At 37.3% G+C, this 25,267-nt stretch overlaps 2 protein-coding genes across 5 annotated transcripts in view; one reads left to right on the plus strand and one right to left on the minus strand.

Moving 5' to 3' along the window:
- Positions 1-4,326, minus strand: part of TXNDC16 (thioredoxin domain containing 16) — a 75,035-nt gene extending 70,709 nt beyond the window's left edge. For all 4 annotated transcript variants that reach the window (XR_008427357.1, XM_045201527.2, XM_024567266.3 and 1 more), the window contains exon 1: positions 4,190-4,326. The gene's annotated coding sequence lies outside the window, so the exon portion shown is untranslated. The remainder of the gene's footprint in view (positions 1-4,189) is intronic.
- A 514-nt stretch (positions 4,327-4,840) lies between these two features.
- The window catches only part of GPR137C (G protein-coupled receptor 137C), a 45,447-nt gene continuing 25,020 nt past the window's right edge, over positions 4,841-25,267 (plus strand). Inside the window, exon 1 of the mRNA XM_024567265.4 lies at positions 4,841-5,438. Within this exon, the coding sequence (XP_024423033.2) occupies positions 4,995-5,438 (444 nt within the window). The 5' untranslated portion in view covers positions 4,841-4,994. The remainder of the gene's footprint in view (positions 5,439-25,267) is intronic.

Consider the following 25,267-nt stretch of genomic DNA (forward strand, 5'->3'; position numbering starts at 1 on the left):
ATTTAAAGTACAATTGTAAGATTCAAGTGCAAAGTATCACTTTTACTGTCTTTGTGGTTACAATTTAATTATTTCAACACTAAATTGGACATTAGGGTTAACATATGATTCTTTTCCCGTAGAATGCATTTTGTAACACCAAAAGTTCTAACTGTACATTCAAGACTTGAATACTTTCCCACATCTATCTCATTAATCAAATGAGATTATACATTTCAAAGTACTTTGCATTTGGTCAATTAAGAGATTTTGGTGGTTATTCTTACATTTTTTGGAAACAGGAATTCAATAGTAACTTCTCCAGTTTGTTCCATCTTTGATAAGTTTGATTATTTAAGAAATGACTTAAAACAGAGAATACTGCACAGGTCCGCTAGAAATAGTTTACATGGTCATAATAAAATAAATAATGAATGATGATTTAACCAAACCTATGGCAACCACAGCTGAGATGATAGGAGACAGAAAATAAGGGACCACGCAGTCAGGGTGAAAAAGGGGATAAAAGAGAGCTAAATATTCATCTTTCACAAGACCAAAAGCCAAGTTTATTGGAAACAGGAATATCAATGCCAAAAGAAACAAGGAGCAGTTGAAAGTAATTGCCTTTAAGGAATAATAAATTGAAGGGGGGAAGACACCAAAGGGGCTTTTGAAACCCTACGGAAAGATCTGACTCTTTACACAGTGTGCTTTTCACTTTGATTTTTTAAAGAAATTACTTATGTGTAATGAAATCTTTTATAGCTTCCACTCTTATCAGTCCAATCTACCCCATGGGGCCAAAAAGAGTGTTCATTTCACATGAATAAAATGCATTTTCCCAGGGACATGGTCTCCTCATAAAAAGATCTTGAAAAGAAAAGGTAAGTGTAGATGGTGAGTGGGGAAAGAAAACACCCACTTTTAGTGAAGTTTGAGGCTACCATGTGACTTATTCTGAGCAAAAGTGGTATTACTCTTTGAAGCAATAGTTTTAACAGCTACTGTGGTAATATGCCAGGCTTTATGCTCAAATAGTGGCTGTTTATCAGTATAGGTCCCAGAATGAATGCAACAAAGAGAACCTGTAGCTGACATGCAATGAACATGGGATGTAGAAGAAATAAACCTTGTTGTCTTAAGCCACTGAGATTTGAGGAGTTGTTATGGCAGAACAATTTAATTTATCTTCACTGGTATACAAACTAGAAGTGAGATGCTGCCTTAACAAGAACTCTAAAATACTACATCAGTGATTAAGCAGCAAGGGCCTAATCAAGAAAACTTTTTTTCCAAGAAAACTTATCAGAGACACGAGCTCAGCAAATGATCCACATTAAGGAGTGACAAAACATATGATGAAACTGTCACTACAATAATTTGAAAGTGGCATGTACCTAATGAATTTATGAGCTTGTACCTAGGTGGCTAATGGAATTACTTACAGCCCTAAGAGAAAAGGCTAGAGAATAGAAGATGAGTACTGTGTGATAGTTGCTGTTGGTTGGGTGAAATAAGAAAGGTACTCAAAGAAGAACCCCATCCAAGAGACTTGCTGTTCCAAACTTAATACAAGCCTTTAATCCCCACCCTTGTAAGGTCAGGAAGCAAGCTGAAAAAACTGCTCTGCCATGGAAAGAGTTTATAGTCTCCAAAGCCAACTTCAAATGTGATCAAGGATAAAAAAATGAAAGGGACCTCTTGCAGGGCAAAGCCAAGGACTATGGAGAACTATGCTCTAGAGCATGTGCCAGAATATGAACTATCTGTTACTGGTTTATGACAATAAGGTAAACACAGAAATTTAGTGTAAATGTTTAGAAGCTTTTGTAGCAATTTCACACATTTGCAAATAAAATGCTTAAGGGCAACAAAAGTTTTTGTTTGGCACTAAAATACTAAGAGAGCCCCCAGAGGGAAATGAGGAGGAAATACTTCAAGGGAAAAAACACAGACATTCTTGCTAGTGAGAGAAGGGGGAAAGGATTTTCCTTCACGTATTCTAGACAGATGGAGCAGCTGGTGGCCCTCTTCAGCAGAGTAATCCCATTTTGGGATTGGGTCCAGCATATAATACTTGGTAAACAGTTCAGCTTTAAATGTTTGAAAAACCATTGTACTAAAGTAATCTGTTCTCCTAGAACAACAATATCCAATCGTTGAGCATTTGGACACATTTCTATCTTTAAAATATCTAGCAACAAGCTTTTCTAGAATACCCTTGATTCAGTTCCCCTTCATAGGCTTAAATTTGCCTTACAAATAACTGTAAAGCTAATGGTTTTCCCTCTTAAGAAAAAGAGGAAATGAAAAACTGTAAACATTAAATAAACTATACCAAATCTGTGGGCATCATTCTCTGGGGAAAGACATGTTTCATACTTTGCAACAAATGGGCCACTTAATGCTTACAAAGTTTCTGTAAGAGTATTTTGTCAAAAATTAGCTTGCTTACGGTTTAATGCTGCTAATGTAGAACAGAACCTGCTCACTGAACTAGCCTCAAATAAAATGTTGATTATATCTCATTACAGCTTATCATTTAAGACCGAAAGGTGTCAGTAAAAGGAGTCAACAGCGTCAGCATCTATTTTACAGCCCCTTCAAGACAGCTGGGGCAAAATTCTTTCTCTCTACCCACACCTGCCAACAAACACACCCCAAAGCAGGAGAAAAGAGAAGGGTATCCAGACTTGCAATGACAATGGAATAAAAAGTCTCACAAGCAAAGACCTAAAACTAGTACGAGCAATATCCAGATGTTAACTATCAGTTTGAGTAGAGAATATAGGCAAAAAAGAAAAAAAACCTTCGTGGTGAAAATCTATTCATGGCCTAAAATTTGTACCTCATTGATTATGGAAGATAAAAAACAGGGAACATGTCAGAAAACAGGGAAGTCTACTGATTTTGCCAAGTGCCTCAAATCACGTATCTCTGAGTTCATGCTTAATTTGTGTGCTTAAACACATAACTGCAATTAGTTAACTCACTATTGCCATGAGCACTCTGTCCCCTTTCAAGTAGAACTGTGTAGAGCCCTAACCACAAGCTCTGGGAATCCACTAGGTGAATATCTTACACTAATGAACATGAGATCCTTCTCTAAAGCATTGTTGGACTAGGTCTGTTAACTTCTTTACAGCAAGTTGTACCCTATGTAGGCTGCACTGCACAACTGCTCAGCTGCCATTTCATCTGATACCCACCTAACAGTGCTAGGCCTAAACAGCTATCACAGTTTGTTAACACACCTATAAAAGAACCCAAAACCCACCAGCATCTGGTGCCTGCATGGACTCCTGTTCCAGAATCTGGAGCGCAAAACAGACTTTAAAGTTCCCTATGGATCACTAGCTAGGAAAAAAAGTGGAAACACTCTTCTTGGGCAAAGCATTAGAGCGAAGGATAGTGAGTTAGGAAAGGCTGGGTCTTGGCTGTGCCAGTAAATGCACCCATGTCTTTCAGAGATACTGAACTTGTGGTGTGTGGCTTATTCTAAGAAAAACACAAATTATTTTCTCATCATTTTGCACTATTCTGTTTATTTTATTACCAAACACCAAAAAAAAAAATCAACAAATGTTATGTTAGCCCAATACACGTTGGGAAATTTATTTATTGTCTACTCCCTTATAGCAGTAACAAAGCTTTTATTTTGCGTCTATGAGCCCCAGGAACCGGTAGCGCCATTTACCATAGACAGAAGGAAGGTTTGAAGAATACGTGTGGGATTTTAGGGGCACAGACTATTCTACTTCTTCCTCTATAGACATTCATCAATAACATAGAATTCTAGTTTTGCCTTTTCCCTAAATTTATGCCGACAGCATCTTTCCGAATTCTAAGTTTCAAAGGGCCACATTCCCCCTACTCATATCGCTTGGCTCTCCATCTCATCCTAATACCACTCCTCTTTAAGGGACAGTTCCCGAGGAAGTGAAGAGTCTTCCCTGTAACTTCGGTTCACCTTTCGCCTCATTCCATTCCCTCTCCCCTCCAACGGCTCAGGATTTTCTCACCGCTCACGCCGGGGAAAAAAGTAAGCAAAATGCCTCTCGGAAGAGTCCAAGTGAGGCCCCTTCTAGACCAATTTCCAGAGCTCAGCGGTGCGGCCCTGCAGGGGGGAGAGCGGCTCGGTCTCAATCACCATCCCTGCAGGCAGAGACCACAGCCCCTAGCCTGGACGACCGGCACTGCCACCCACCTGCTTCAGCGCGTCCGACAGGTCCCACCACGAGAAAGAGAGACTCAGGGCCGGTCCTCACTCCACGCAGCCCGCTCGCCCCGCAGCCGCGAAGCTCTAACCCTACCCGCGAAAAAGAACTGCCTCCGGCTCCCACCTCTCTGTAGATTCCGCCTACCCGGAGGTGGTGGTGGTGGGGGGGGGGGGACCCAAGGCTCCTCCCTCTCCTCGTGCTCCTGACGTGCGACCACTCTAACCAATTGATAGCGCAGTGGGCGGAGCGGAATCCGCCCCAGGTGACAAGCAACAACCCAGTCCTCCCGCCGGTACGAACGGGCCGTGCAGTAGCTGAGCCAATCAGCAGCTTGGGTGGGGAGTTCAGGGGAGGGAGAAAGCAGAAAAAGCGCACGCCCAATCAGATCTTGGAGCCCTGGAGTGACGGGTCCCGCGGCCCGTGGGCTTCCGAGCGCGGCGCGCAGGGGGGGCGTGCCCGTCTGGTCCAATCCGCGCGAGCCCACCGTGCGGAGCGAGCGCCTCAAATGCTCGGGTTTCTCAGCTGATTGTCTCCAGCCGAGAGTTGTTTTCTGCAGCTACCGAGCGGAGCCGCAGCAGGAGGAGCCGAGACCCCCCGGGGGGCGGGGAGAGGAGGAGGGGTTGGGGGAGCCGCGGCTGCTCTGCGCGGGGCTCCGGGTTCTGTCACGGCGCTTCCTGGGGTTGAAGGTTGGGGTGGGTGGGGGGTAAGGCACAAATCCTTCTCCTCCTCGACGGCCGCTCCGAGCCCTGCCCCTTCCTTCCCGCGCTCCCTCGCCCGCCCCCCAGGCCGGTCATGAGGGTGTCCGTGCCGGGTCCCGTGGCCGCCGCCGCCCCCGTGGCCGGCCGCGAGCCCTCGACGCCGGGCGAGGGCGGCGCAGGCGAAGGCGCCGTCGCTGCCGCTTCAGGCGCGGTGGTGCCAGGGTCCGTGCAGTTGGCGCTGAGCGTCCTGCACGCCCTGCTTTACGCCGCGCTCTTCGCCTTTGCCTACCTGCAGCTGTGGAGGCTGCTTTTGTACCGCGAGCGGCGGCTGAGTTACCAGAGCCTCTGCCTCTTCCTCTGTCTCCTGTGGGCAGCGCTCAGGACCACCCTCTTCTCCGCCGCCTTCTCGCTCAGCGGCTCCCTACCCCTGCTCCGGCCGCCCGCTCACCTGCACTTCTTCCCCCACTGGCTGCTCTACTGCTTCCCTTCCTGTCTCCAGTTCTCCACGCTCTGTCTCCTCAACCTCTACCTGGCGGAGGTAAGGCGGCAGGACCGGCTTGCGGGGCCAGGAGGGCGAGCGGGGCCGCTGCGACCAACTCCCGCGGAGGACGGTTGGGGGGGAGGCGGGCGGCGATGGGCGGACCTGAGACCAGCCTGGGGAAACTGAGGCATGTCTGGAGGGCGCGCCAGTGTGCTCGTCCCAAAGTTGAGAAGCCGATTGCCTCGGTTACTGAGGGACTTGAGGGGTGAGTGAGTGAGAGTGTGTTCTGACAACTTAAAACAGCAAGACGACCCTTTGTTCGGCGTTCTAGCCCTCTAAGGTAAGGTGTTGCTGGCATCGCAAGAAGTGTGAGCCCTGGTAGCTCTGCCGGAGCTGGACTGTGTCGAGAGAGGTTGGATGCTGAGGTAGCAGCAGCTCTGCTGAAGCTGGACTGCTGCCAGCCATTACGTCACCAGGCAGAGCTGTTCCTCTGCTATTGTTGCTGCGTTTCTTTTATTAGAAGCTTATATTCCCTCCTGCATCCCCTTTCCTGTGGCTCGATAAGCCTCACACAAATTACGTTCGATAGTTCTCCGGCAGAGTTAATAATCGATAACCAATACTGAGGGTCAATAGAAAGACCTCCATAAAGCCCTTAATGTTTGCCCCAGTTGCTTCGTGCTTCGGCTGTTTTTTCTACCTCTTCTATCCTAGTGTGTCTGTCTATCTCTCTGTCGAGCTAATTAAGAGAAAATACTAGCTTAACCTGTGCCTATTGCAGAAACAAACCACCAAACTGTTTTTGCAATAACTTGCTTAATAGCTGGAAGCTAATCACACCCCCTTTCTCTTTTATGAGGAATTACTGGTTGGATTGCATTGTTCTGCGGAGCTTAGGTATTTGACCCATTTCAAACAGGTTTGGGAGTGTAAGGTTGCCAATCAAGTGTGTCAGCTAGTGGTATTTAAGCCACAGAATTCTGAGAATTGTCCAAAAAGTATCCCCCTCCCATCCTGCAAAAAAAAAACCTCTTGAGAGGAAGAAACAAGGTGACATCATATACTTAATACTAATATAGAACAATATTGGTCTCTGCAGCTAATCCTCTCAAAGGCTTTTGGAGGTGATGAGAATTAACATAGCTATCAGGAAAAGTAAAAACATTTGATGCAGAATCAGTGTTTACATTTCCTGCATACATAAACCAAGTGTTTTCTCCCTTAGTAGGAAGGAAGTAGAATACACAATTTTTAAATTCAGTCGTAACTTCAGCTTTTTAGCAGGCTGAAAACAATGGTTTAAAATGAGTAACAAAATTTTAATTCTTCTCCTTTCCCATCTCTTTGGAAGTCCAAGTAATACAATGACTAAAAACAAACAATAAGAATCATAAATAAAAAGCATGGGTAATCATAAATCAAATTATCATGCCATAGTCATGTCACTTATTTGACAATGTTCTGATCTTCTAGTTGTTTAAACTTTAATTGCACTTCTCTCCTTTATGGTTAAACTGATACATATATTCTTCCTGACATTTCTAATATAACACCAATGACCTCCTTTCACGAAAGCTTTACTCTAGCTTCAGATGTAGTTAATTTGCCTGAACATGACTAGCAATCCTTTGCCATAAGCATCAAACAAGTTCCCCTGTACATTTTGACTTACAAGAATTATATTAATGATCTACTGTAAAATAGTTGGTGGGCATTTCATCATGTAGCTAAACACTGTACTCTTAAGATATATACATAACACAAAGTGCACAAGTTTTAAATATACAGGTAGGTGAAGTTTTACATATGTATACATTCATGTTAGTACCACCAGTTTAAGACAGACAGTATTTCCAGTGCCCCAGATGGTTCCCTTGTGCTCTCTGCTAGTCATATCTTTCACCTGAGTTAAACACAAAGTGGCTAAACACTATCACAATAGGGGAAAAAAGCCTCTATAATTAAGCTCAAAATTTAAAAAGCATGCTTCTCCAGCATAAACTACACAATAACTAGATTGGGTTTTCAGATTTATTTTTAATTGATGGTATTCCCAGCTAGTGAGGAAGAACTTACAAATGTCTAAAAGTCTTCCTGTTAAATCAGTCTTGTTTGTATATTGTAATTTTTAAAAAGCAATAGAACTCTACTAACCTAGAAAATATAATTTGGAAGGAAACTGGACTAAAGCTTTTTCTTCTTGTAGTCTCTCGAAAAGAGTGTAGGTTGTTTGTCTGTTTGTCTTTTTATAATCAAATCAACAACTTTATGACACATCACTGTATGTAAAAGAACAAATTTTTAACCTGTTTAAAAAGGTATCTTAACCAGAAATCATTTCCCTATTCATTAGAAAAAATCTAGGAGAATCTGTATTTAAAAGAATATTTTAATTCAAATTTTTATATCAATTTCAAGGTACTGGAAATACACTTCCCATTGATCATTCTGAATTAATGAAGCTTTCTCAGTGAGTTAAATTCATATTCCCAGTGAGCAGAACAATAGGAAAAGTGTGTGGTAACAAATATTTACAAACCAGCTGATTTTTTTTTAACCAAAAGGCCCTATATCTGTTTTGAATAGGTATGCATCTTGCCTAATCACTCTGTCTTCACTATCTGTCTTATTAAATACCAATTTTATTTTACTGTTGATCTCTTTAAAGCATTTGGTGTATCCACTTCTCACTAATTAAAAACAGTAACTTTACAGACTTAGTTGCAAAGAATAGAGCAGTGTAAAAATAAACTTGGTAAGACAGCCATTACTACTTTGAACATATTTGGTGGTTCCTCTAAAACTCATTATGTTTTCAAAAAGTTAAGACTGCCCGAACCACTCTTTCTTTTGTTGACTGCACTTGAATAGAATTGAGATAAAAGTTAAGTAGCACTTTCTAAAATAATTAGACTTTTATCAGTAGAACTTTTACCTTACCAGAAAAAAGTTCACACATTTGTACTTTTAGTATAGAAGACTTGTCTTTAAAACAGATTACAGGGGCCCTCTGTTTTCCACAGTTATGCATTCTAAGACCCCCAAGTGGATGCCTGAAACCATGGGTAGTACCAAACTCTCTATACACTGTGTTTTCTTCAGTACATACATAGCTTTTTACTTAAAGGAGTCACTTTATGGCCTTTCTTGGTCATATCCAAATTGCCAGTATCACTGCTCTGGCATTTTGGGGCCATTATTAAGTAAAATAAGAGTAACTTGAACACTGGCACTGTGATACCACCACAGTCAATCTGATAACCAAGACTGCTACTAAGTGACTAATGGGCAGGTCGGTATTCCAGCATGGATACCTTAGACCAAAGATTTACAACAGGTATGCTGCAAGAACTTTTAAAATGTGCAATACCTGACTATTTAGTTGGACACTTACTGCTTTTCCCTTAGATTCTCAAATTAAAAAAAAAAAAAATGACAACAGCCAACACAACAGTAGCTGTCCAGTGTGAATGAATCAAAATTTTACCTATTTTTTTTGTTAACAGCAAAAAATATATTTTGTGGTGTACTGCAGAATTTTAGTAATTAGTTTATGTGTGCCATGAGATAAAAAAGGTTGAAAATCTCTGTGCCAAAGGGTCACCACCTAAGGTGGAAGCTCCTTTAAGGATAAGAAGTTATTTTATCATATTTTTATCTCATAGCAACAAGAACAATGGGGAATATATTATTGAGGGAGAATCTTGAAAAGACTAAAATCTGGAAAGTATTTAGCCATCAAAAATTTGGAAGTTAATTTTGATGAACACTTGAGGGAAATTATTTATGTACTTTCTGAGATCTCTATATTTTTTGCCTAGAAGATTGCTTGTGGTATGAATGCTAAGATTCTCTTAGGTTATCTTGGTTTAATTAGGTAAATTTCATTTTGATTACTATAAGTATATCTTAATGAAATCACTTTATATATTATAGAATTTTGCTTAGCAAAACTTTTTATATGATGGCAAATGGCCCATGGTAATTAGGGCTTTGCTAATTTGGTTTCAACAAATATTAAATAGAGAAGCCAGTGAAACAAATACGTCTCATATCATGAAGTCAGTTACTATTTACTGAAATAGTGGTTTAGTTCAGTGTTGGATTTTTATCTGTAATTGTGATTTTGTCTGAATCTCTTAAATGGTTTTATCCATTAACTTGTGTCTATTATTCCTGAGATCATCTGTGATACAACAGTTTGTTGACACACAATTCTGTGGTAGAAGACCTGGTTACAATGTCTTACATTTTGTGTGATTTAATATTTTCAAAGTGCTTTGTAACACTTGTCTTCACAACCCCCATGATATAGGGAGAAATAAATGGGGTGTATGTAACTTGTCCAAGGTTATATGGCTAATATGTATCAAATAAGAGACTACTGTATAGACAAGGGCGATCAAGTCTTATCAAGTGATCTCTCCCAATGAACTTTCCTGGATACTATCAACACTTTATTATTTAGTGCTTCATTATTTAACTTTCCATATTCTACCACTTCAAGCTTTTTTTACTTTCCAGCAATCTTCTTCCCTCTTCATACTGAGCATATGACTCTCATCTCCTAGTTTATAAAAGTAGAAACCAGAGCCATATCACTGAACAAAGATCAGAGAAATGCCTTAAAATGCTGCAGAGAACATTTAATCTTTTTCAGTGAATGATTGAGCTGATAAGAGAGGAAATTCCTCAGAGGCAAGAAACCACAAAAGAAGATGTGAATGCAGAGTGTTGTCTTGGGATTAGGGGTACTTTTTAGCTGCTTCCTGCCAGACTAAAGCCTGGATTTTAATTTTATGTGTTGGTGGTATGGGGAGGTGATATTTGAGGCATTACCTTGTAGTGAGTTCTAATCAGAGATCTCATTCCCTCCAGATTAATGCCAGAATCATCATAGTGTACATCTTCAGTGGATTAGGGGGAAAATAAGCAGATCCTCAGAGGTTGGTGATAGGATTTGTGCCTATCTCTGCCTTGGCTCTGAGTGAAGAAGATACAAATTAGACGAGGAAAAGTCTTCCCAGAGAATTCATAAAGCTCTCATACAAGTTTGAAGCCTAAATTCACACCACTTCTATGACTTTAGAGGAAAAAAATAGCCTGAAAATGTAGTTTATGTTGGCTCGATAGTAACCTGGAAAGGGCAAATGCAAATTGTCTGAGGAGTATATGTTAAAACCAGAATCCTGACAGATAAAATATGAAAGAACATTAGCTCAAAGTGAAAAATTACACTAAGGAGTCTTACCTACAAAGATTAAATATGTCAGAATTAACAAATACATAGTATAAGATATTCATTTATGTGAATTAAGCAATGTTGATATATGATCAAGAAATAATCAAAACTGATTAGACACTTTTGGGAATAAATCTTGTTTAAAAATGAAAAATATAATTAAAGTTAGAAACTGAAATGGATGGTAAACAACAGAATAAACAGTTTAAAAAGTTAGTAAACTAGAAGATCTGAGAAAAAATCACCCAGAATACAGCCCAATGAAATAAAAAATGAAAAATATGAACAAGTGGTTAAAAGAGAATTAAGACATAATGAACAGATTCAACATATAGGATACAGCAGAAATAAGGCCTGCTTAAGTGTGGTTGATAAGGTAATAATATGGGTTAATAATTTATAGTTTTAATTTGAACATTTCACCTAAAATGTCATATGGTGTGCTTGAGTGTGATATTATTACGTTACAGATTTACATGCTTATTCTGTGAAAAAAGAAATAAGGGCATTATTTGCTGGACCCTGTATATCTGATTCGAGTTTCGGAGAAATTATTCAAAAGATTAATGACTTAAAGGTTGCCCAAATTTACAAGTGACACCAAGTTTCAGATTCAGAAAGCCCAACAAATTTAAGTCAGGCTAAATGAAAATGAACTCCTTAGACTAAAACCTGAAAATACCAAAGACAAATATTTTTAAAACAACCCGACAAATAAGAAATTGCTGACAAAAGTACTTTGAGGTTTTACTTTAAAGTGTTCAATAAAACATGTACAATTTCAACAAGGCATGAGAATTTCAGAGATGGAAAATACAAGTGCAAAGCATAAATTGTGGACCTGAAGAACACAAAAACTGAAGTGAAAAATTTACTTGAGGGGTTCACCAGCAGATCAAACAGAAGGAAGGATTGATGAACTCAAAGACAAGTCACTGGAAATAATTCAGTCAGAAGACAAAAGGAGAAAAAAATGAACAAAACTAAAAGGATTTATAGTATATTATCAAGAAGACCAATATCCAGACAAACAGAGAAAAAAACACAAAGTGTATTCAAAGAAATAATGGCCAAAACCTCCTGTGGTATTAAATGGACATTAAATCCAAGAAGTGAAAGGATACAAGAAAGGAATCCAAAGAAATTCACACCAAGACATATTATAATCAAATTGTCAAAAGTCAAAAACAAAACATTTTAAAAGCAGAGAGAGAGAGAAAGAAGGGGGAGGGGGAGAAGATAAATGGAAGAGACTTGTCACATAAAAGGGACCCTCCATAAGCAGATTTTTCAGCAAAAATTGTACAGGCCAGCATGGATCATTTTAAAGTGATCTTATCTAAGATCACTTTAAAACTTATCTAAGATCACTAAAAACTTATCTAAGAATAAAACATTCTTCAAAACTATTCTTCGAAAGTGGAGAGATAATGACTTTCCCAGATAAACAAAAGCTAAAGAAGTTTGTCACCACTAACCCTGCCTTACATGAAATGCTAAAGAGAGTTCTTGAAGTTGAAACAAAGGATACTAAACAGTAACACAACAGCATAAATATGAAACTCATTGGGAAAGATAAATATGTAGACAAATACTGAATACAATTTATAAATGTCTGTGCAGCTAACATCAGGGTACCTAAATATGTCAAGCAAATACTGACAGAATTGAAGGGAGAAATGCACAGTAATACCATGATAGTAGGACACTTTAAAACCCCACTTTTCAGTAATGGATAGAACATCCAGACAGAAGATCAATAAGGAAACAGTACTTGAGCAGTGCTATAAACCAAATGAACCTAACAGATTTACACAGAACATTCAATCCAACAGCAGAACAATACACTTTTTCAAGCACACATGGGTATTTCTCCAGAGTACATCACATGTCAAGTTACAAAAATGAGCCTTAACAAATTTAAGAAAATTGAAGTCATACCAAGTATCTTGTCTGACCACAATGGAATGAAACTAGAAATGAGTAACAGAAGTAAAACTGGAAAATTCACAGCTGTGGAAAATAAATAGCAAAATCATGGGGTCAAAGAAGAAATCAAAAGGGCAATTAGAAAACACCTCATGACAAAGGAAAACATGACATGACAAAAATTATGGGATACAGCAAAAGCATTGTTAAAAGAGAATAGTGATAAATGCCTACATTAAAAAATAAGATAGATTCAGACAAACAGCCTAACTTTTCACCTCAAGGAACTGAAAAAAGAACAAACTAAACCCAATGTTAGCATAAGAAAGGAGGTAAAGATCAAAGCCCAAATAAATGAACTAGAGGATAGAAAACCAATAGAAATCCATGAAATTAAGAGTTGTTTTTTGAAAAAGTAAACAAAGTTGACAAACTCTTAGCTAGACTAAGGAAAAAAGAAAAATCAAAGGAGGTATTACAACTCTATGAACAATTATATACCAACAAACTAGATAATCTATAAGAAATGGATAAATTCCTGGAAACAGTCAACCTATTCTTATACCACCATTACACACATGACATGTAAAGGTACTCAAGATCATTAGTCATCAGGAAAATGAAAATTACAACCACAATGAGATACCACTAAATATTGACTAGAAAGATTAAAATTAAAAAGGCTATGCCAAGTATTGGCAAAGATGCAGATTAATTGGAACATATACACTGAATGTAAAATTTTACAACCACATGGGAAAACAGTTTGGTAGTTTTTTAAAAATAAAGCATAAGCTTCTCATAAAACACAGCCATTATAGCCTTAGAAATCAAAGAGAAAGGAAAACATATGTCCATACATAAACTTGAATGTGAATGTTCTTAGTAACTTTGTTCACAACAGCCCAAAATTAACTCAAATGTCCAAAAGCAAAGGGAGAAATAAAATATGATATATCCATACAAAGGAGTACTACTTGGCAGTTAAAAAAAAAAGAAAAAAAGCAACAAGCTACTGATGGAACACACAACATGGGTGAATCTAAAAATTAGTAGGCAGAATAAAAGAAGCCATACAAAAATGAGCCTACACAATATCCCATTGATATTAAATTGTAGAAAATTCAAACTAACATAATCACAAAAAGTGGATATCCGGTTCCTTGGAGCCTAGGCAAAAGAAAGGATACACAAAGAAGGGGCAGGGTGAAATTCAGTGGGTGTGGAAATATTCTGTATTTGATTGCTGTGGTGGTTTCACAGGTTGTATACCTATTACAAAACTCATTAATTTTACACCCTAAATGCATGCAGTATGTAGTACATATACCTCAATAAAATGGACCTCCCTTCTAAAAAAAAAAGCACAGAGCGGTGTTTGCAATTTACTCCAAGAATAAAATTTAAGTGGGGAAGAGGTTTAAAAAGTTTGACCCCATCAGTTATCAGTTCTGTGTAACTTGAGTAAATTACTTAACCACTCTGTGCCTATTTCCCAATTATAAAAATGAGAATAATATTACCTACCTCACAGAATCATTGTGAGGACTAAATTATATAATTTATATAAAATCTTTAGAGGTAGTGGCATATAGTGTTGATTGTTAAGTATTAATATTAATTTTCAGGGCATTGGGATTTCATAGACTACATTCTCTCACTGAGAAAGCAGTGTTTGAATTCAGTAACAAAAATAACATGAAAGTTTATCTGGAAAATTTTAAAACACTTATGAACATGTGCATAAAGGAAGAAATCACAATGGAATTTGAAAAATACTTAGTATTTGGTAATAAAAATACTACATATCAGAACTTGAAAGAAGCAACTAAATTGGCATGCAGAAGCAAGTCTAGAACTTTAAATGTTTAAATTACTAGAGAAGAGCCTGTAATTTCCAAGCCAAGGTGCAATTTATGTTAGAAAAAGAAAAATAGGATAAGCCAAAGGAAACAAATAGAAGGATATGAATGTAGAAATTAATAAAACAGAAAACATCAATAAAGAGACTTGACAAAGCCAAAAGCTACCCCATACCTTTCTTCATAATTAAATTTCAGGGATGGCCACACATGTGCTCACCATCTTCTTACTTCTCCAGCCACTGTAATCTGCCTTTGCCCCACCACTCTACCAAAATAGCTGTTGCCTAAGGCTTGCAGTAACCTTCATGTCAACAAGTTCATTAGATTTTTTTTAATCTTCACCCAAACTAATCTCGCAGCAGCAGCAGCAGACTCCATATTTGTCTTTGTAACACCCACTGGCTAGCACTTTGACTAGCTGTCCTGACTTTCCTTTTTTATAGCCCTCTAGCTTCTCTTCAAGCTCATCTGCCTCTGCCTTGCCATCAGAGCTTGAGGTTGCTGAACACCTAAGCCTAGGCCACCTGTTCTTCCCAATAATTGTATCCATATTTGTGACTTCACACCACTTAAAAGCAGATGACTCATACACGTACCTATGATCCTAACACAGACTGTTCCTCTTAGCTCTGGCTTTCTATACTTTACACCTATTTGACATCTCAAGGGTATTTGGAGCCCTGATAGCCCTCATATTCAACATATCCCAAACTGAGCTCATGATGTTTCCTCCTCCCTCCCTATCACACACCTGTCATCCCCAAAACCTGACCCTTCTCTTTTGTTACCCAATTCTGTAATGCACTGCTATTAATTTATTTATATATTTCAAAAACCTATGTGTCAATGCTGCCTTCTCCTTCATACCTCACATTTACTCCATTACCAAGTCCTGCCTATATTACTTCCTAACATCTCTTAAGTCCACTCACTTCTCCCCATCTACAATGCCTGGTCCAAGCTATTTCCATCTATTGCCTAGTCTACATTAGTTAGCCTCCTACTTAGTGTTGTCTGTATCATCTGGCTCCCACAAGTCTATTCTCCACTCCAAGATTCTTCCATTGGCTCTGGTTACTCTTAGGCTAATGACAAACTCCTATACATACTACAAGGCACTTCATGATTCCTATCTCATCTCATACTGTGCTCCTCCTTGTTCTTCTCCTCTTCAGCCACACTTAGCATTCTTTCAGTCCTTTGTACTTGCTGTTTCCCTTCTGCTACAGAGCTTTTCCATATTCTTTTCCCTCTGCCTAGAATACTCTTTCTTTCTTTGCCTAGTTAACTCAGCTCCAGCGTGATACTTCTTCAGGAAAGCTTTCATCCAACTATACATTTAGGTTGGATTTCAAAATTACAGACTTAGAACATTATGCTCCTTTCTTTCATGTCATTTCAACATTTGTAATTGTATATTTGTGTAATTTCATTGTGGGAGCTTACTACTTTGTATGCATTGTAAGAAAAGGGACCAAGTCTGTCTTGCTGTATCTCTAGGTTAATACCTGGCATGTATCAGATGTTTAGTAATTATTTATTGAATGAACAAGGCCCTTGTTTACCATGTCAAATATCATGGGGTAGGGAAATCCCTACCCCATGTGAATATATAATTTCACAGGGGAACTTAGTCTCCACCCTTCTTTTCTTTCCCCCACCCACTTACTTGCCCTCTCCCTGTCAAAAAGAATTCTTGATTTAAAACAGGGATCTCAAAGTCAAATGCCTGGAGGGCCCTGCATACTATCATTTGAGGACTGTAATGAACTAAAGAGCACATATCTAAAGAGGACAGCCACATTAATTCAGTCCAGCTGCAAGGTACCATTGCCAAATCACCTGATTTTTTAAGAAAAATCAGAAATTCTGATTCTTTTAAATGAGAAACTTACTTTTAATGATAGGGTATTGAAGTATTGTTAAAAATACTAAAAACATTTTGTGGATCAAACCCTAGTAGGGGCTACTAATTTGTATTTATTCCTCCTCTCCCTTCTACTTCTGTATTATATTCCCTGAAGGAGTAAAACAAACCAACACAATCTATCTTTATAATTTCCATATAACAAAGCTGAATTATATTTAATACCCATCAACAGTAGTTTATGTGAATTCTGAGTAATTAGCATGTTAAGTTATGGGAAATGTATGGTATTCTAAATCTAACCAAATATAAGAAAAGCACCATATCACATGATATACCACTGATTCTGCCTTCCTCTACTACCCTATGTATTGCTTTGGCTAAACCACTATGTGTTACATTTATTTTGAAGGAAATTTTGCATAATCTTCAGCACCTAGCACTGTTATCTATGTGGTCAGTGCTTAATGATTTGGATGGTTGAGCAAATTCACAGTCAAGTAAAAGGGTTTAGAAGACATCTCCACAAATAAAATCAGAATGCCCAACTTTGCAAAGCAGTTAGAACTTTTTATGTACTCTATTTTAAATAAAGACAAACTTACATAAATTAAGTGTCCTTGTGTCTTTTTATAAATTAAGTATCCTTGCAACTTTGTTAAGGAGTGTGTTTAAAATAGTATTATTTCAGCAATAGCTATGAACTAGAAATTTGGGGATCTGAGTTCTAGTCGAAATTCAATTCTACTTGGCTAATTGATATCTGTCAAATCACTACTTTTCTGGGCCAGTTGTTTAATAAAATGGTTAGTCTCAGTGACATTCAAGATACCTTTAATTCTATTAGTCTGACATTAATAAAGCAAACTAGAATTGAGAGTTAAAAAAGAGAAAAGCTCTTCTTTATGGCTTAGTTCTGAAATCTAATACAGTGCCTGTGAATTCTCTCTCTTAAGAGATGAATGCCAATTTTAAAAAGTTACACATCATGTTAAAACTAATCAAAGTTTAGTTTAGGACATAAACACAAATACTTAAATATTTAGAATCATCTGTTTTCTAAGATATGATGTTGCTGGGTATGTCAAAGCTGGGTGTTTTTTTTTTTAAATACCTGTATGTTCTTTTTACAAAAGCTCAATTATAGCTGCAATTTTTCACTAGCATACTGATCACGCTAATTTTTTCACCTTCAATCTTTCACTGTAAAAATTTTTAAGTAATATTTTCTTAAACTTTTGGGCTCTTTTCTCAGCTGTTGTGTAGAATTTTGTGTAATTGCTGATCGAATGACTTGGGCTGGTTTGATGTGATACTGTGTACTCTAGGGAACTTTTCTGTCATACCATGGAATTAGCAGCTTTTAAGCTAATGTGAATGACCATCATCACTGATTATGTTCAAACTGTTATTGTCCTTAAGAAATCAAGATGAAAAGAAAGTAAGCAGCATTCTTCTGCTTCTTTCTCTCTTGTGATGTTCTGTTATTTCGTCTGAAACATTCTGCCCCTTTTTTTCTCTACCATTAGTCAGGTATTTCTAATGTGTCGGGCTCTCTGTCTATCTTTACAAAAAGCAACTCTGCTATCATCCTAGTTCAAAAGCATGAAAGGTTTTATGAAAAATCAGTAATATACAATGGGGGATTTAATGTTGGAAAAACTTAAAAGGATAGCACAGTTTCAGCACAAATTCAATTTAAATCAGTTTCTTAAGGAGTCTAAATCTATAATGTATGAGACTCAGTTCAGAAATAAATTCTGTATATTTCTTAACATAAAATATGTTAGCATATCTTCAAAGAATATCCATAGTAAACTAATGAACAGACCATAGTAATCTGCTATATTTCAGGGTGATTTTCAATAATGAAAGCTCACAAATTTTTCTCTCATTCATAAAATTAATGCTTCATTCCTGAATAATTATTTATCATTTACAAAAATATGCTTCTAGTTAAGTAAAAATACTTGATAGTTTGCAAAACAACAAAATGAAGGTGTTATTGTTTCTAGGTCATTACCTTTTACTAAACAGATAATTTGGTTTCTGAATACATTTTTATTGGGCATGTTAACTTTGCAAATTTTGAAATAAGTAGTTGCTGTGACATATAGATGACACTATTAATAAAGCAGTATTTGTCACCTTAAAAATTAGGGAATTAACTTGAGCTATATGCCATTAGAGATTTAAATGTACAAATATATCAAAGAGAACCAGAATTCCCATGAGGCTTAAATTAGGAGTCAGGACAAGACCCCTGGCTTTTAATCCTTTCAGTTTCCTGTGTTCCTGGACAATCCACTTAAGTTATTTTCTAAAGTTTAGCTTTGTTTTTTTGTAAAATTAAGTTATTGAATTAAATGTCTAAGGTTTTTCAGGAGAAATTAGAGACAAGCTTCCCGTTGTCCTCTCCCAGCAGTCTTACACACAGCGCTTATTCTCCTAGCAATAATATGTGACAATACCTGTAAACTATTGCCAACCAGGAGCACCTACCTGAGACATGGTGTCCAGGGTTTTTGTTGGGGATCAGTCATATGGGCATGAAGTGCCTTCATGGCTGGTTTCAGTTATTCAGTCTATAGCCTCTTCAAAGGTCAAACTGATACCGCATGGTCCAGGGCCTCCACCATAAATCGCATTGTTAGCATAGACTCTCGTGTAACCCAAAGCCTTGGGCAAACAAAAATACTCTTTGGCAGGGCGTTTTAAGGTCTTACAAATTATCTTCCAAGAGCCAAGAAAGGGCCAGATCTTTCTTTGGAATGTACAGGGTTTTGGCAGCTCAGGCCTGCTGAGTTAATCCTTCACTGTATACCTTGTTTCAGTGAAGTAATCCTTTAGTACCTTCTTGAAAAAGGTGCTTGGTAAGCAGTTTTTTTAGGGGTTTTATTCTGTCTGAAATATTTTAATTGTGTCATATTTGATTGATAGTTTAGGCAGCAATTCTAGGTTGAAGATAATTTTTCCTCACAACTTTTAAGGTGTTGTTCCTCTTCCAGTGTTGTTAAGTGTGAAAGCCATTCTGATTCTTGATCCTTTGTATGTGATTTGTTTTCTTCCCTTATTGAAAGCCGTTAGATTTTTCTTTGACCTCGTGTTCTGAAATGATGTGTTTTCATACGAGTCTGTTTTCTATCCATTTTGCAGGGCATTGAACAGGATCTTTCAATTTAGTCACATGTATCTTTTAGTTTGGGGAAATATTCTTAAATTTTTCATTGATTTTTCTCTCCTCTTTTGTTTTTGTCCTCCCATTCTGGAACTCCTAACATTTGAATGTTGGACCTAGGGAGCAGATCCTTTTCTTATCACTTCTCTCCTATATTGCATCTGTCTTTTTGCTAAACTTTTTTGAAATTTTCCCAACTTCTAGCCCTTCTCTCCACTTTTTTATTTCTACTAGCATGTTTCACTTCTATTAGCTCTTTCTTATTCTCTGAATTTTTTTTATTAATAGCATCTTGTTTTTGTTTTATGAGTGAAGTATATTATCTCTGACTCTAATGAGGATAGGGTTTTGCTTGTTCAGGTTTTTTGGGTAGACATAGACTAAGACAAGAGATTTAGGGATTTAACTGGTCTTAAACAGCTTTTATCTACTCCTGTCTTAGCCACCTCCTCCTCTTGCTTTGAGTGATAAATTGGTTCCTATACCTTTTAAATATTCTGAAATTTATCAGGTTGGTTCTCAACCCTCCTCATGACTGGCTTGGGATTCATCTTTCTTGGATAATCACACATTGTGTTGGGATCCCCAGTACTACCCTTAGCCTTGATGACTTGCTAGAAGGACTCACAATTGTTATACTCATGGTTGAAGTTTATTACAATGAAAGGATAGAGTGAAATCAGAAGAGGAAAAAGAGATAAAGTTAGGTCCAGAGGAAACCAGGAATCAGCTTCCAAGAGTCCTCTCCCAGTGGAATCACAGGATATGCGTAATTTCTTCTATAATGAGTGTGGTAATACATGTGAAATGTTATTTACCAGGGAAGATCATTGGAAACAGTGCCAAAGTTTTTATTGGGGTTTAGTCATGTAAGCACTCTGCTTATTACATACCAAAATTCCAAACTCCCAGAAGGAAAGCAGGTGTTGAATATAAACCATATTGTTTGCATAAACAGTTTAGGCACAGTGAAACACCCTTATCATTTAGGGAAAAGTGGCAATCCTCCCAAATTCCAAGTTCCCCAGTGCCAGCCAAAGACCAACCTTACCTGCAGGCTATTCTGAGGATAACAGTCTCAGGCCTGCTATGATGCAGGCCTTTTCTGCACACACATCGATCTGCTTTCTGGCTTCTAGCATTTTGTTATTACATCTTTTTCCACTTATTCAAACATACAGTTTTATTCCTTTTAGGAAAATCCCTTTCATATTGCTTTAGTGGAGTTTCAGCTGAGAACAAAATTAGATACATAAAAATCACTTTTAAGCAACTCAGAAGAAAACAACTAAGCAGAGAGAAGAAACTTTTTAAAAAAGTATTTGTATTCCAAGAGGGAGAGACAAAAAAATATTGTGTCCTAGAAAGAAGAAATGGCTGCTGTAAAGAAAATGTACATGTATTTAGAAGATTTAAAAAGAGCTTTTAAAAATGCATGTATGATAGGCATTGAAAGAGAACATCTGAGAAAAGTCTGGCTCTTCAATTTATAGTTAAAGTAGCTAAAAGCCTCATTGCTTAATGCAAGCAGTAGCCATGGTAAGCTTGGGAGTGGTGCACTACTCTCCATAGCAACTTAAGCAATTGAGATGCGAACTGTGGATAACTGCTTCTGTAAACCAATCCACATAGCTGGGTATATATACCTGTCAATTCACCATGGAGAAGAGATTATGCTCACCACAATTTATTTTTGTATCAATTTTGAATTTTATAAAGATATGTTCTCCAGTTAAGTTTATATTTAAAATTTTAAAAAAGTGAGAAATCAACTAAAAACCAGAAATTCTATAGAAAAGCACCAGTTTTAATAAGTATTCTAGTACCTACCATCTTCATGCAACATGGGTCTACATGCCATGGGGGACAACAAATTTTACACAGCTCTTCAAAGATTTGAGGTAATTCTTCCTCAAATCTTATGATACTTGTATTAATTAAACTTGGGTAACATTTATAAAAATACATATATTTGTCATATCCTCTATTTGAGGAACTAAATAAGGAGATAAAATATGGAAGTCTGCATTTTTAAATAGAAAATCATTTCAGGTTACTTATAAATAGGTTCAAATTTTAAAATAAAATTCTAGTGATAAACAGTATTTTCAGCCTTTATTAATTCAAAAATTTTAAGCATTTTTTAAATTAAGGGATGCTAGTTTGCACATGAGATAAAGGTAGATTACTAGGGGTGACCCCAAAACAACCGGAATTATCTTCTGGAGGGTGGGCCCTTGTAGTACAGGTTTCCCCCACTAGGTGGGTATTCTAGGAACCAATATGTATGGTGTATCAGCTGGCATTATTGTGAGAGGCTACGTTCAGTTTCAGTGAATTTTTTTGAAGACTCTGTCCACACATTTGCCCATTTCATGATGAGTGATTTACAAACGCACCTGCCCTCACCACTCTGAGTGTTCAGCAGTTTTTGACCAATGATGGCATGACCTCCGTGCTCCTCCCCCATTCAAACAATCTTACCCAAAGCAATTTTTGTTGTTTTCCTGGATGAACAAAGTCCTCAAAGGGAAATGTTTTGCCAATGTGGAAGAAATGAAACCAAAAACAGCAGAAGCACTAAAAGGTATCAAAATCGATGAGTTGAAAAACTGTTCTGAGCAGTGGAAAACATGTTTTGATAGGTATATTACATCAAATAGAAAGTTCTTTGAAGGTGACTGAAGTTTAAACAAGTAAGAATAAATACACCATTTTTTAGAAATAAATTCTGGGTTTTGGGGGGCCCTCCTCATATATGATGAAAAACATTTGATACCCATCAACCCACATAATTCTTCATACTTTCATAATAATATTTCTACAAATGGCCCATTTATTCAGTTTTTCTGGTAATAAGAGAGACTTGGGAAGATAAGGCCCCTGTGATATAAATTGACATCAGAAAAGTCATTTACTTGTATGTTATTTACCATTAACTTCAAAAAAATTACATAAAGTACATGTTTTTTATGTTTCATGAACTATTCTTCACTGTCCTAACAAATAATACATTATTACTTGGCATTTTTGATATTACTAATTTTTTTTTACTCAGAATCATATCCTATTAGCTAAATTCTACAAAATACTTGGAATATACTAATAACAGATCATTGTTTTTAACCTCACTATAATCTAAAAATGATTAAAGCATCAGGTTGTGTTTATGTATTGCATTGTAACATATTCTGCAAATCTTGGATGATAGCTGACATTTAATTATCTCCTTATTTGGTTCAGCTCCCTTTCACACTCATTAGTTATCCCATCCCAAGAACTATAATCTTATGGATTATACTTCCTACTGTGTTCCCATTCTTTTAATTTGAACCTTCTAAATGCTTTCACTGAAATCTAGCTTTTTCCAAAGGACACTTTGTGCCTTATAAACCCTCCATCTAAATTTGTGGGAAAAACAATCAGCCTATTTTATGTTTCCCAGTACTACTTACTGTTGTTATACCATCATCATATCTCTGAAATCTATGCCATCCGATTAGGTCATTGTTGGCTGTAATAATAACTTCCACTTCCCTGGATGAATCAGCATTTTCTTTCTTCTGGGCTGGTTCCATTATATAGATCTTTTTCAAAGCCCGTATTGATAACCCACTCAATGTCTTTCAATTCAATGGCTTCTCAGAGCTAGGGTTTCTGCATTTCTATTTGAGCCACCCAACAGCATGCCCACATCTTGAATCAGCTTTTGAATGAAGCAGTTCTTCCTGACTAGTGTCTTCCCTTTTTCCTTATACATTTTGAATTTATCCTTTTATCTGATTTCACTCTGATTTACTTTACTTCTTTTATCTGATTCACTTGAATTACTTTACTTCTTTTGTTTACCCCACTCTATTAGCTCCCTTCTGATATTATTTGCATTTAGAACCAATGGTCAGTCTCGTATTCTTCATCCTTGGACTTTCTGCTGTGGTTTCCTTGCTTGCTTTTTCTTTCTCTACAATAGTTGCATGTTATAGTTCTAAATTATATAAAAATGCAACCTAGTTATTTGAACTTTTTATAATGGCATCCATTTTTTTTTCTATTAGATTGTTTCAATTTTAAAATCAGGAAACTACTGATTTTAAAATCCACTGTAAACTGCCTGACTTTAACAGGACCTCTCTGCTTCTCATTACAGTATTTTCTTATATAACCCTTCTAGTCATGTGTTCAAAATGTTTTCTATATTCCAAGTGCTTAAATCTACATCCATTCCAAGGATATGACCTTGCCTCCTACTTACTAGAAAAAAATAGAATCTGTCTGCCAAGTTTTCATTCATCTTCTCTATATCAAAATGTCTGTATCCATGTTATGTCCAAATTTATTTAAACAAAGGGGTTTGTAGATCTGTGCAAACCTCCATGTTTCCCTTTAACTATCTTTTCCTTCATTGTTTACTCAGAAGTATGTGTCTTCCTTTTCAGGGATAACCTGCCTCATCTAAAGCCTTCTTTAACAACTGAACTCTCCCTTCTCTCCCACTCTCCATTTACCATTTCACCCTTTCTAGTTCATTTTTTAAAATTACAGTTTGCTTTCAATATTATTTTGTATTGGTGTCAAGTGTACAGCATAGTGGTTAGACAATCATATACTTTACAAGGTGTTGCCCATGACATTTCCAGTACCCACCTGGCACAATACATAGTTATCGCAATATTCCCTGTACTGTACTTTAGTTTATTTCTGACCAGCAGATGATTAAGTCAGAAACTGAAGGGCCTGAGATTTATTCTACTTGAAAGCTTGTTAGCCTGCCACAGTTTTATATATCGATACATATACTGACAGAAAACACAAGACTCATGGGTCAGAGAAAAAGACCATTTATTGCTCATGGCAAAAGCAACCACCAAAGCAATGTCTTGCATCACATCCCAAGCCCTGACTGCTATAAGACAACACTGTTAGGGCCAGATGTTCCCTGTACATGTAGCAGGGCATGTTACAGGGGAGAAGCTCAAAAATAAGGAAGAGAGACAAACACACCTTATCTTAACTCTTAAATGTAAGCAAATTTTTCACCAAAAAGGAAGAAAAAGAATACCCCCCTGGAATGTCTCCAGGGAGGGAGATGTTCTCTATCTTCATTATAATAGGAAACAAATCTTCCCTTTGACCTTAAGGTAGACATTATCTCTAATTTTCAAGGGATTTTTACAAACCCCTTCACTCAAAAGACCTGGAACATGCAGAAACATGTAATATTCATAGAGACTTATCCCCCAACACAAATTTTTCCAGGTGTACTATGTTCAAATGCACCTCAGAATTGATATCTGCCCGAGTATTATCACTGCCTTTGTTGTTTCTGTTAACTCTGCACTCTTGCTCTGTCACGCCACTGAAAATAATTCTCTTCAAGGTACCAATGATATACTAGTAAATTGATCAATGGGTTTTTTTTAATTGTTCTTGACATTTGCATAATTTAACAAGGGCTATATTTTCTTTTACCACTAAACTACTCAGCTGTTTTCTATGACTAATTTGATTCTTAGGTCTCTCTCCGTCACCCACCTCTCTTTTCTTCACTCTTTACACAGTCTTTTTCCTTTCCTGTTACCTCTTACCATTTCCTAGACTGAAATAGACCTTCTCCCTTCCCAGGTGTTACGATAGCATCTTTTGAATGATATCACAATGTGTCAAAATAGATAGTACTTCTTTTATACACTGAGCTCCTTGAGAGCAGAAACAATTTATGTACAATATTTATGAATCCATGGCAGCTTTCATAGTGTGTGCTCATAAATGATTGAAATCAGTAAGTTATCAAATACATTATTTTTC

Source organism: Desmodus rotundus, chromosome 7 (genome assembly GCF_022682495.2).
Source record: "Desmodus rotundus isolate HL8 chromosome 7, HLdesRot8A.1, whole genome shotgun sequence".
NCBI lineage: Eukaryota > Metazoa > Chordata > Mammalia > Chiroptera > Phyllostomidae > Desmodus > Desmodus rotundus.